This window comes from Buteo buteo, chromosome Z (genome assembly GCF_964188355.1).
Source record: "Buteo buteo chromosome Z, bButBut1.hap1.1, whole genome shotgun sequence".
Taxonomy (NCBI): domain Eukaryota; kingdom Metazoa; phylum Chordata; class Aves; order Accipitriformes; family Accipitridae; genus Buteo; species Buteo buteo.
Genome location: NC_134204.1, coordinates 41008369 through 41021991, shown reverse-complemented (window position 1 = coordinate 41021991; position 13623 = coordinate 41008369). Strand labels below are relative to the sequence as shown.

The 13623-nt window shown below is 38.9% G+C and overlaps 1 protein-coding gene across 1 annotated transcript; it reads left to right on the top strand.

Annotated features, from left to right (window-relative positions):
• The first annotated feature begins 122 nt into the window (after nucleotides 1-122).
• CZH9orf85 (chromosome Z C9orf85 homolog) lies at nucleotides 123-13386 on the top strand. Its single transcript, XM_075019656.1, has 4 exons — nucleotides 123-269; nucleotides 9016-9122; nucleotides 12152-12265; nucleotides 13029-13386. Exons 1-4 carry the CDS (start codon nucleotides 168-170, stop codon nucleotides 13204-13206), a joined length of 501 nt encoding a protein of 166 aa, XP_074875757.1. The 5' UTR covers nucleotides 123-167; the 3' UTR covers nucleotides 13207-13386.
• The last annotated feature ends 237 nt before the right edge of the window (nucleotides 13387-13623 follow it).

The window sequence follows — 13623 nt, the reverse complement described above, 5'->3', positions numbered from 1 at the left end:
CAGCAGGGAATAGGCAGCGAACCGCCGTGGGCGGAGGGCGGATGCGGACGCCGGCTCCGGGCCAATGGCGAGGCGGCGTGGCCGGGGCAGGGGCGGGGCGGGGGGAGGAGAGGGGCCGCGGAGCGGTTCCGGGGCAGGTGTCGCCGGCAGCGGCGGTTGCCCGGGGGATGAGCTCGGAGAAGGGGAACGTGTCGCGCACGCGGCCCCAGCGCTACCAGAACGCGCGCGCCTTCAGGAACGACAAGTACGACACCAGCGCCCGCCGCAAGGTGAGCGGCGGGGCGGACCCCGGCGGCGGGGCCGGCCTTCCCCTCCCGGCACAGCGCCGGGCCGGGCCGGGCCGGGCGGCGCAGGGCAGTTCGGTGCCCGGTGGGCGCGGGTGCGCCCCCGGCGGGCGGGCAGACGCGGCGGCGGAGCGGGTGTGGCGGCGTTTGGGGCCGAAAGCGTGAAGAGGAGGCCGTGCGGCCTGCTGGGCGCACGGACGCCTGGCAAGGGACGGCCTGTCCCTGGGCGGTCTTCTGCGGGCGGTCTTGGAGAGCTGCGGGATCGCAAAGCCCTGCGGCAGTGGGAGCCGAGAGACCTCCTCGTTTTTAGCTCGTTCTGGGCAGCGCGGGTCTGTCCGAAGGGTTCCCAGCGGTGTCAAGGGAGTAATCCGTAACGAGCCGTTTCAGTCAGCTGTCACCCGGCCCGTCTTAGGCGGCTGCGTAAGCAAACACGCTGTGTGACACCCGAGTCGTATTTCGGACACGAAAGGCCCTCCTTAAGCCAAAGAATTATTAAGAGGAAGACTGAAATAAAGCATTTGCTTTTGTGCAGTAAGGAAACCTTCCCTGCAGTGTTTTCCATGTGCCTTCTTGAAAGGAGTTTGGTCTCCTCAAAGTTTGTGACTATGACTTCCTTCAGGCGTCTTCACATTTGGAGAATTAATTTTGAACAGCTCCCCCCATCAGCCATATAAATATCAAGTTTCACTTTGCATACTTTTTAGACGACTTAAAAAAGACTCGTGTTTGCTTTAAGGCTGTAAAAAAAAAATCTTAGAGGGCCCTTCCGAGTAGTTACATAGAAAGGTGTCTTCAGCTGTTTTATCAATGCTTTTGCTACACACGTTATCGTGGTTTGATATTTTCACACTTGTTACAAAAGACCATCATTGTCCCTTTTTGTTTCTAAGCATGGAAAAGGTAATGGTTTACCATATATTCTTGGAACGTGCTCTATACTTGTAGTTGTGGTAACATAATAGCAGCACTGGAGAGCATGAAGACCAAGCAGCGTACCTGAGCAGTATCAACACAAAAGTGCGATGTTTTCTCTTACAAGCTAAACTGGAAGAGTTGAGTAAAACAAAACACAAGATGAGCATTCTAGAAGAGGCTTATCTGGTGCTGTTGCTGTTATGTCAGTATCTCTTTAGCTGAACCTGAGTGGGTTGTCAAAAAGAATTGAGAGGAGGAGAAGAAAGTAGTAAGTTAAAGAATGGCACCAAAGAGGGACGTTGGGGAGGGGGGAGTTGAGTTTGGTGAGTTTGGGGGTTTTTTTTGAGATATTGTAGGACTGGTTCTGCAAGTTGAACAGGCTGCTTTCCTGGGGCTCTAGGCAGCACCACTGTTATTTATTGTGTGAGTCACTGCATGATCCCTGATAGGAGAGTATTTTCCTGTCTGGCCTCTACATGTATAGACACACAAAAATATCCTAGAGAGTTGGTCTACCAGAAAAGTCTTCGAAGAGAAACTGAATTCTGACTTCAGTTTTGTAACTGTAAAGTAGTCACTTTAATACTCACATGGCTGTTTTTCTTACCTTTTTAAATATTTTGTATCATATAGAACTGGCTACACAGTACCATGCACTCAAATAAATAATTTTTTTTAAAAGCTTTTGAATGTAGCCAAGATTCACTGTGGACATGAACTGTGATATGGGACCGTGTCTTTTTCCTTTCTGTTTCAAGCTAATGATTTCTTTTCTCTCTGTGCCTGCCAGTTCATGGAGATGGTTGAACACAGGGAAGAAGCTTGAAGAAGGTGCTTCCTATTACAGGGTTAGATAATGCGCGGTAAAGGGAAAGGATGCATTTTTCTTTTGGCATATCATCATGTACAAATTCTAGTGCTAAGGGATACACAGGTGTCTTTATAATGATGACTAGGCCTGATTCTGCTATTTGAGAAATTTGAAAAGAAGTTAGACTAACAAAGATTAAGTAGTGATTAACGTCATAGTTCAGATGCAGACTATGCTCAGTGATGACAGTTTTGCATCTGTTCTGTGTAGTCCTGAATGATCAGATGTGCTACAGACATTCAAGGTGTGATGGGAGAACTGAAGAAACAGTAGCAATTTGATCACAGGGACTGATACAGGAGTGGAGCATTCTTCCTTTCCACCTCTCACTGGCTCAGGAGATCAGAAGACTGCACAGCACTGCTGAAAGAGGGTAGATCTCCTGTAAATCACTGCTAATTATTTTTTTTTTTTTTAGGTATTTGGCCTATCTTTGACTACTGCTACACACTGTCCAATGCAATATTATCTTGAAAGGCTGCAGAATGCTTTTTAGCTTAAAGTTTTTATCCTGCTGCACTTGCACACTGCATTAGCAATGTTGAATATTAACTACTGTAGCTTCGGGTTGTACTGTAGGTGTAGTTGAGGTGTTACTTGCAGTGTTATTGTTGCTTCTCTCAGTGAAGCAGTATCTGCAGAAGAAATTGATCTAATAGTCTTTTGACTTTTCCCTGCTGGCAGTCATTATCCAATTGTTCTGTGGTTTTTTGAAAGGTTTTGTGCTCTCTGTCTGACAGGGACCTTAACATCCATTTTCCAATCTTAAAGACCATAGATCTGATTACTTGCAGAACATGCTGAAAGATCCATCTGTTTTTCCTCTAATGATCAGTCTTTACTAGAGCATTACTCTGGGATAGGCTAGTTGCGGCAAAATACACTGCCTCTTTACTGTATTTGGGTAACTGCCTACAACAGTGCTGGGAAAGCTTCCATCCTAGGATGAACTGAAGAAGGAAGAGCCGGACAGGGTAAGACACACTGTGCTGTTAGTTATTGAATCTTGGAATTTGTTTATGGGCGCTTGCTTTACATAGTATATTCCAGAACAGCTGTTTGCGGCACTGAGTGAGGAATATACATTATGTTATATGAATATACATTTTATGTAAAGTATATTACATAAGTCAACATGGAAACTGGAGTAGTTCTAGAGATGAAAGTAAATAACATTCAATGAGAACATTTAGGACTCCATTGTAATAAGACGGTAAACCACAAAGTGATTCATATTTACACCCAAATGACTGATCTGTTTCTCCATTTCTTTCCTCTCATTAAGTACGCCCCAGATGATAATCCACATTTCCCTAAATTTCAGAGGTTATTAACTCTGAACCTCAACTTTACCATAGTGTTTATGTCAGCTGCTTCTTCAGCTGTCTGCATGGATAAATAACTTGTTTTGGTGGATACACTGGTCAAGACTGTGCGAAGGCAGTAGGAACAGAACAGGTGAATACAGAGCTTAAATGCTGGGTCACGTGATTGTGACTTCAAGCTCAGAGGGGAGATGCAGATAAACCAGTAGCCAACTGGAATTGTCAGGTAACAGTGTTGGAGTTTGGTTAGTTTCTGTTCTTGCTGCAAAATAGAGTAGCTTGGTAGGCTAAAGTCTACTCTCTAGCCACCCCTGTTATTCTGGATTCAGAACTGCATTCAGGCCTGGGTTATAAACTTTCACGTAGGGAGAAGAGGACCAAGCGTAACATCTATTATGGACTCTAACCTAACCCTGGTGGAGGGGAGAGAGCGAGCGTGTGTGTTCAGTTCTTTGTGGGGAAGAGGGTGGGAGCTGACTGTCAGTCCTTCCAAGTGTGTACATTCTCTTGCTGGTTACTTGCATGTTTTCAAATCTATGGTCACTCATCTGAAAGAAGCCATACATCTTGATCTCCAGGAGGGCCATTTGGAATTGGGCTTAGAGAAAGCTTGTGACGTCATGTGTTTTAAAGTCCATAGCAATAAAACACGGCAGGGCCTTAAATGCTAGCTTAGGTAGCCATCCGTACGTAACGAGAATGGATGTAAGGAGGACTTTAAGGCTTTGGTTAAAATGTTAAATGTGCTTCTTTTTAGAAAGAGATGAGAAAATATCTGCGTAGAAAATGGAATTTGAAGTAATACTGATACAATATGTGAGCAAGTGAAGCTCTTTGGTGGACTTGATTTCAGGCTGTGAAATGTGTATTAGAACCCCGAAAAGCTGGTGTCTTGTATCACAGTTTCACGTTTGTTAGTCTGCACTGACCTATTCTTAACTGCTTTGTAGTCATGTGCTGGAGATCCTGTGGAATTTTGTTTTTCTGACAAGGGTAGTCATTCAGAAATGCTGCATTCAGCCTTGTTGATTGGAGGCAGTATCACCTGTGCTCCTGACAAGGAAGATTATGCATGGCATTGACATTGCATTAATTTACAGCAGAGTAGACCACTGATTTGTGCTTGGTAGTAGGAGTCTGCTTTCAGTAGAGTAAATCAAAATACCCATAGGTTCACACATAATTAGAAACTTCCAAACAGACAGTGAGGCTTCTTTGAAACCCCATCATTACATCTTACTTCTGAGTGCTTTAATGCTAGCTTAAGCTAGGGATTATTTTGTGTGCCAAGTTAGTAGGTGTAGGTGCATGTGTTTACTTTAATACATTCTGAACTGCTTTTGGCGGGTCGTTAAATGATTTAATATTGGGTTACGTGAGCTTACAGAGGATGCTGTTTCGTTAATGCAGTTGACCTGACTGTGTATATAATATGCACATGGAATATTTTGTGACTGTATACTTTAAGACTGTTTATGTATGTCTGTATTGCATAACTGTAATTTCTTTGGAGAATATATAGAGATACTGTAAGCACTGGATGAGTTGCACTTGTCCTTGGAGGGAAGAATGGCAAAAGAAAAGAGGAAAGAGCTATTGAATAAAAGAGGGAAATGAGCATTAAAAAAAAAAAGAGAGGGAAGCTGCTGTGACAGAAACAGAAACTAACCTGTCAGAATAGTTCTCACACCAAGAAATCAATTTCAGACCATAAGCACTACCACCTTTTTGTGTATGAGAGCTAACTACCTGCGTAAAAGCTGAGTAGAAAAGCTGGAAGGGAATAATGAAGTTGACAAGCCTTGTTCAGGTCTTTGTGTGGATGGTTGGTTTTTTTGTACCCTTAAAGGAAAGCAAGCTATTAAGTGGGCAAAAGGAAGAAAATACAAATACGTGAAAGTTTAAACAATGTACGAAATATATTAAAAAATGAATATTAATAGGAAAAGTAAGCAGCAGAGGGATTTCTTTGATTTAACTAATAACTTGCCCATTCTGACTGGGAACTGAAATACCAGGAAAGTTTCTCTTCCAGTTTGTAAGCAGAACTTACTTTCACGTGTTCTTTGGTGATTTCAGAAATCTGAAAAAAAAGGCTTATCCAAATCTTTAATTAGGGGCAGCTTTCTTTGCTTCTTGAAGTCAGTGTTGCCTTTGAAAATGATACGATACTCTTTTTTGGTCAAAGGAAATGTTGAATTTAGTGTACAGAATGACAGTAATGATCAGCTTGTTTTAGTGATAGTAGCATTTAAATATTGGTCATTTTTTCTGAGCAAAATAAACTTAGAAGGCAAACACAAGTAAAGGTTAAACTCTGTAAATCTCCCTGCTTGCTTGCTTTACATCAATCCATCATTCTCTATTGACTTTCTAAATCAACAGCCTGGTAGGATTGTAGAGTCATAGTCTCTCTCATATTCACATGTGCTGAGACAATGATTAACTGCACCACCCCATACTTGAAGTGCCAACATTGAGTAAAAAATACCGGAAATTGCTGAAGGGGAGGGAGAGACTGTGCTTTATGTGTGCCTGTTAGAAGGAGGAAATTAGAACTTAAAAGCTGTCTTCTTTCTTCCAATTGTTACCTTCTGAGCAGATACCAGGTGGTTTCTTTGAGTTGCTGTGTTAAGATTTATGGTCATACAGGTGACTAGGTTGAAAAGTTCAGGCATCTTTATGCCTCGATCAGAATCTTAAGTTACACATAAATGCGATCTCCATGGCTACAATCTAATTTGGTGTCAAAAGACTCTTAGGCAGCATTTTGGTTGATGTTCTTAATCTTTATCTTTGCACTGGATATTTGAAGTGTCACTGATCACACCAAGAAGACGGAACAGTTCAAAGGTGACTGCGTAGAAGTAATCTTCATACACAGGTCAGCTCTGATAGAGATTCATTGCCTTTATAAGGATAATGTGATTGTTGCTGTGCAATTGAATTACACTGACTTTATTTTACTTTAGAGCTTCTTGTGTGTTACTTATTTTCTAAATACCTTTTTCAGTGGTGAAACAATGTGTTAATATAGAGAGAGGACTAATCTTTGGGATGAGGGCATCAGATAAGATGCAGGGCTTTGTTGTTCGAAGCAAAGGTGAAGAAGGCTGAGTAATATAGTCTTTATGCCACATGACTAGTCTCTTGGCCTTGCTATGAAGTGGTATTTTCATGCAAAGATCTATACTGTGAGTAACATGAAAAGGCATCTTTGGAATTTGGCATGGTCTGCGTTTTCGTTGGTCTGATAAAAAAAACAAAAAAAAGAAATTCATCACCACATGATTGTTGTGTATTCTGGAGCCAGATGATAAGCATATTGGGAGGGGGAAGAGCTTTATAAAGCTCCATTAATAATAATTATGCATATTTCCTTGTTCCATAGCAAATGTTTAGCAGAATTTGTAATCAGCTGCATGTTTGACAAACTTTGGATTTCCTTCAGATGAGAGGTGAAAGTAGTTCCTGTTTTGTTCTGCACTGTTTATGCCACATGCAGTCCTGAGCATGGCCTTTTGCATTCCAAGTATGTTATGCATTGCTGAGCCTGTCCCTGCATCACTTAGTAACAGGGCTTCTGTCCCCAGCTGTGATGTCAGGACATATTATTGGAAACGAGATAGTTTTCAGCAAGGAAGCTAACTCCCTTCGGAAAGACAAGCAGCTGTGTTCAGCTTAAACTATTGCAATCTTTTGACGTTTATTGGGCTCTCCCTTAGCAATACTAAAAATAGTTGATCACAATAAAGGACAGCTGGGAATACAAATTACAGCGTTTTTGTCTTTCTCCTGTCCTGCATTACTAATTAATGCAAATCAGGAGAGTAAGATGGGGAACTGGGAAGTTCAGGCTAATTTGCAGGTTATTAGAAGTTTATTCAGGCTATACTACTTGGAGCCTTACTTTGTGCTAGTCAAGCACTGAACAGAAGGTTAATCTTCAAATTGCATAAATTTTGAAAGAATGAACACGGTCAGTGCTGACAGCAGTTTGAATTGCCAGCCCTTTTACAGGTACCTGCTGAGAATTTACCAATGATTTTCTCTCAGAAAGTCTTCACATTAGCCAAATGTTTGTGTTGGAAAATTTAACTCATAATGCATAGCTGACATAAGAACCACCACTTTCTGTATTCAATATCCAAGCATTGTGCAAAACGTTGGTTGGTTGGTTGTTTCAAAATGCCAAGTCTTTAATTTAAAAAAAAAAAAATTACTGTCTTTTAACCAAACCAGTCTAAAAGCACCACACCTTCAGTAAACCGCACCGTGGGAAAACTCATACTGAATGGTTGAAGTTTAGTAAAAATGGAAATAACGGAAGACAAGTCCCATGGTATAGTCTCACTTGTAAATAGCATTTCCTCTGCCACATAGATTTTTCGGAATAGAGTAAAATACTGTGTTTTTAAAGCTAGGCTTGTTCTTTTGTCTACTGTATTGAAGCAGAACTTTGTGGAGTAGTAAGAATCTCTTGTGGCTCATAAAAACAGGAGATTACTTCAGAAGCTACTGTATGCATAGAATAACTTAAGTTTATTTATAAAAGTATAACATAAGCTCTAATCCCAATTACTGCAGAATCTGTTCCAATGAACTTTTAGGTATTGTAAGAAACAGATGTGATTTAGACCATGTCAATCATGTAATTTTGGTATGGTAGCCATTTTTAAGCTGCCTTAAAAAAGGCACAGTAGAATTTTTTTTGGCTATGCATTTTGGCTATGCATTTTTTTTATCGTGAAATTTCTGTTTTTAAAGCTCTAAATGAATATGCACAACCGTATGAGAGAGAAAGTTACTGCTGGCATTTTTGGATAGAGAAGAAATAAAAGTAGGTTGAATGTACAAGTGTATGTTGCTTGTTATTTGAGGTAACTGTGGTTTGCTACAACTTCCCATCTCAGAATAACTTCTCTTCTGCAAATAGTACTGGCCAGTTGACATTTCATATTCCTCAGCAAACTAAACACAAAATTTTGAAGATCTTAAGGTAAACGTTGCATTGTCTTGAAAATACGCTGTAGTTAAAATGACCATTTTGAAGATTTTATCTTAGATACTTGGGAGCAAAAATTTATTACTTTTTCATAAAGGAAATTTACGATGAAAGAGACTTTGAATGGTTTGACTGCAAATAATGTGTGTATTCTACTTTACTGTGATCTGAGGAAAAATCCTGAGACTGCTTACTTAAAGTATGTAGTATAATGGTAACTTGAACAGTAAGAAATTAAATGTTAAGTCTTGCGAATTGTCTTTTTTGGACAAAACCTGTGTATTTCAGGGCTCATTTCTACTTATCTGTTTTGTAAAATGTCTAGCGATAAAATTATAAAATATAGCAAATAAGTACTAGTACTAACAATATTAAAATTATTATAATAAGAATGAAGACTACCTCGAAGTAAAAGACTACCTCAGCACTCTTTCCACTGAAGAAAATTACTAGCAATAAATGTATATGAAATGCTTATGTTAATATCAAACAAATATATTTCTAAATATTGTATTAATCACATGATGGGTGGAAATGCTTTCTAAGCAAGTTTATACTCATAAAAGTAGCAAATATTCAGTGTATACTTATTTTAATTTTTATTTATTTATCCAGAAAATAAATGCTAAGCTTCATGATGGAGTGTGTCAGCATTGCAAAGGTATCTTGGAGTGGCGGGTAAAATTCAGCAAGTACAAACTACTATCAAAACCTAAAAAATGGTGAGTAGGTACTTTGTGTTAATCATTGATAATGTAGTTTGTCAACTTTTTGGAAAATATTCTAGTTTTGGAAACTCACAAATAGTAGCTGCTGCTATATGACATCCTTCAAATGTGGAATCTGCAATGGCAATATATATGCAATGTTAGTTTTCTAATTCGTTAGTCTTTTATCTTAAACTTTTGAAAAGAAAACACAATGGTAAAGCAACTGCTTCTCTTTTTGCTGTTAAAATGTTTGAGTTGTGGACCCGTAAGTTTACAAAACTGTCAGTGTGTCCTCCTGAACAAAAAGTCAAACGTGAACCAGTTGTAACATGATTTTCTGCTATGAAAACCCATTGTTGGAGAAATAAGGAGAGGAAGGCTTTAATTTTGTGTCACATCAAAACTTATCAGCAACACTGCTGTCAGCATTACTGAGGCCTCAATTCCTACAAAATGTTTGCAAGACATGCATTTCCTTAGCTCTTAGCATGTTCTCTCTTTTTGTATATTAAATGTTTAGCATTGTTTGCATACAGTTCTGTACTAGGTGGTTTTGGATAAGTACATCACAAAGGTGATAAATATCTTAAAAAATATTTATAGGTTTGTGATATGTTAATTTTCGGAAGTGGATGCTCTCTGCTTCCTTCTTACTTGCTCAGCTGCAGAGGTCCTTACCTCTATGGCTGCAGACACAGCCAGTGTTTCAACAGTGAAACGTTGAACTCAAAGAACTACAGCTGGGCTGTGGTGTACGATATAGCCACCTTTGTCACAGTAGTTTGTTCTGCATCTCTGGGTTGTTCTCAGTTACATACTTCTGAAATACTTATGAACTGCTTGAAGAGGTTATGTAAATGTATGTGTGCAGTTCCCTGAATGACGATGTATTTTATTTTGGTTTTCAGTAGGTTGAAAGGGAAGGAATGTTTGTTCATACTATATCCCCCACTTGTGAGAAGTTTTACTTTCTAATATGAAACCATATGCAACAAATATTTGGGTTTTAGTAAACAATTTCACCCTTTCATGTAAAAAAAAAAAAATTGATTAGGTAGAAGTCTTACTGGTTCTCAAAGTAAACATTCTGGGTTCTGTTCACCACAGGTGAAGCTGAGATTTGTCTTTTTTAACTCTTTCTCAAATGACTATGTGCATCCTGTTTAAAAATAATGAGCTGTAACAAATCATGTGGTGGTGGATCTGGTTCTTTTGCTTCTTCTCTGCCTGCCCACAAAGGAAACAAAGCAGGCAAAAAAGCTTGTACATTAGAGGAGGATTGGAAATAGAAAAAGTGGCAGTGTGGGGCAGCTCCTTATGACAGAACATGTGATCTTTTTCATCATATTTTTGAACAAGTAAATTGGGCTGCAGACCATTCTAACTCCACAGGTGCTGGTTTCTAGCCCAGCCTACAGCAGTAAAACAGCTGAGTGGGCTGCTGTTCTGAAGGGACATGACTATGAAGATTTTTGTTTTACTGTTTGAATTTTGTCTGTCATTTGGTGATTCAGTTACTAGTGAACAGAAAAACTAAACAAGGGCTGATATTGAGCACATTAATGGGTGAAGCTTCCAGGCAAAGTAAACACATTATAGACATTAAAAATGTGACTGTATGGAAAAAAAAAGGAATTCTTCACATCACGGACAATGGGAATGGAGGACTTCTCTGTACCTGAACTTATTTCTAGTTTTTTAACATCTTCAAAATTATGATTGTTAGTACAACTACAAGTTATCCCTACTTTACTTTTATTTCAAGTACCTAATTATTACAAATTAAACTATTCAAAGAAAAAGAAAACACTCTATCAACCTTGCGTTGATAGTATCCCTGTTTGATGTGACATGGGTGGGAAGAGCTGTAGACTTTTTTTAATACTAATGCAATTGAACATAGAAGAAAGAAAGAAAAAAAAAAAAAACCAAACTCAGTAGGTATTTCCAGTGACATCTAACTGTAGATTTTTCCTGGGGGAGAGGGACGACCAGGAACACTAGGAAGTTTAGACTTTGCTTTTGTCAAATGTGTCCTACAGCAATTTTTGTGATATTACAGCTTCTTAAGGAATTGGCTACGCATATCCTAATAATGAAAGCTCAGCAGAGCCTAGATGAAGACAGTAGGGAGAAGGTGATAGCGCTTAAGAATGGGATTTGAGAAAACAAGTAAAGATTCTGTTTCAGTAGATGCTAGTTAGTGCATGTCTCCTTACAAGGCATGCAAAAACACCTGGTATTTTTCTTCAGCCTGTTTTAGCCAAGTCTGCAAATCTGCTGTTCAGAACTGTATGTTAAATCTTGCCTGACAGACTTTTGAGTGCCTGAGGAACCAAGAAGGAATGACTTTTAGGACAGCTGCATTACATGGGATATATAGTTCTGGTTCTGTTCTCCGCAAGTACAAGGCTTTAGAAATACCAGCCAAATGTTGAGCCATAGCATTTTATAAATGAATTAATCTACGGAGTTTTATCATATCTTGAAAAAGAATAGCCAGAAACCTATACATAATTAGGTTGGGTTTGTTCAGAATACAGTTCCATGCAGGTTTGTGTTCATAGAAAGCCAAGTCCAGCACTGGCTTTGTTTGTACTCTTGAGAAGTTTAAGAGGAAGACACTGTAGTGTTTGAATTGACAGTTTTTTATTTGTAAAGTGCATGCACCTTTTTATACCATATTCTTATTTGCTTTTATCGTTAATCCAGAAGAAGAAGTTATGTAGCTTTTAAAGTAAAACTACCTACTGAAATGAATGGAAAAGTTTCTTTTGTCACTTAAAATATAAAAATCCGTGAGTTTAAGTTTCTTCTTCGGTTCTTGTTTTAATAATTCTTCCTGAAAAACTTAAAGGAGAGGGAAGACAGGCAATGATTTTGATAGTGCTGCTTGTTAAAACACCAGTTGTTTCATATGAAACTGGCCTATAACATGTTGTTCCTCTTTTTGAAGAGTATGTCTATATTGTCTTTGAACAGAGAATGTTTAATAAGTGTCCACAAATATTTTTTTAATCATGTTTTCTTTCTCTTCACAGTGTGAAGTGTCTCCAGAAGACTGTAAAAGATCCTTACCATATTATTTGTCGACCATGTGCTGGTAAACTAGAAGTTTGTGCTAAATGTGGAAAAGAAGAAGAAATAGTAATTCCGTAAGTAGCTTGTAGGTTACATAGTTTCAGTACTGCACTGTTTCTTTCCCTTTTAATAGAGCTTGTTTGGAAACTGCCAAGAAGCTGTACTTTATGCCATATTCTGAATAATCCTGACAGAAATCAGTAGGAGTCATTACCCTTTCTTCTGCTGAAACTAGGGGTAAAATGCCTGGTGATGTTAGTGGGACTGGGCCAAAAAAAGTCTTACTTGGATAAGACGTTTTATTTTAATACTCAAGGATAAATTGCATATCTTCCTTAGGAACAAAGCACTTCAAAATGGAGTTCGGTATAGAGCACCATTAAAATATGCATAAGTCAATTTACTGTTTGAATTTCGTCTGTCATTTGGTGATTAAGTTACTAGTGAACAGAAAAACTAAGCAAGGGCTGATATTGAGCAAATTTACTGCAATATATTTAGCAGGCTTTTAGGTCTTTTATTCTTTTACTAGAGTTCTTTCTTTATCAAGCATCCTGCATTAATTTACTAGTTTGTGACAACTGGCCAGCAGTTGCTTAGTTGGTCAAACTGTTAATTTTTATTTTTTTTCTTCACAGACCCTTTTCCCTTTACTATGTTTTACATCTTTCCTATTCAACATGAAATTAACTTTAGGTTATTGTCCCTCTCCTTCTCCTCCCCACCTCCTACCCCCTTCTATCCCTGGTAGAATATTCTACCTTCCATCGCATTCTTGTTTTAAAGGAAAATAAATTCCAAAAGTGGGTGGTGATAACATCCTCTTTCCTTCTGCAGGATTGATAAAGGACAAGACAGAACTGACAGTGTGACTACTAAAAACGTCCAAGAGAGCAGTGGATTGGAGAATGAGTTGGATTTTGATACAAACGTCAATAGTATAGACAGTGGTGAAGATTCTGATGGGCTTGAAGAACGATTTAAAAGTATGAATTTTGAAAGGACAGAGATCTAAAAGGTTGAGTTTATATGAGAGACTACACGTTTTCAAAAGTGGTGAACCAATGTTTGCCTTAAACTGCTCTGAAAACGTGTTTTGACACCTAAGGTCCTTGCATATAAATGTTGGCACTGTGTATTATGAAGCTTTTGCGGGGTTTTGTATAAATAAATTTTTTTTGTATTAAAAGCAGAATATCTTGTGGAAAGATTCAGAAATTGAATCTTTAAGCGTAGTTACTTCTTGCATACATGTAACAACTTCCTGTTTCTCTGGAGTAAAGCCCCTTTTTCTAATTGTCCCAAATTCAATATTATGCGACTGTTGTATTGCCACTTGGAAAGCTACATGAAAGTCTAGAATAAATACAGAGTCTTGTCATAAAAAGGAAGAGCTAAACCAACAGTTTGCTGAAGGAAGAACTTGCAACTT

Coding starts and splice junctions, on each gene's coding strand:
- CZH9orf85 (XM_075019656.1), top strand. CDS start 168: ATGAGCTCGGAGAAGGGGAACGTGTCGCGCACGCGGCCCCAGCGCTAC. Junction 9,123..12,151: donor CTATCAAAACCTAAAAAATG/GTGAGTAGGTAC, acceptor TTCTCTTCACAG/TGTGAAGTGTCTCCAGAAGA. Junction 12,266..13,028: donor GAAGAAGAAATAGTAATTCC/GTAAGTAGCTTG, acceptor TTCCTTCTGCAG/GATTGATAAAGGACAAGACA.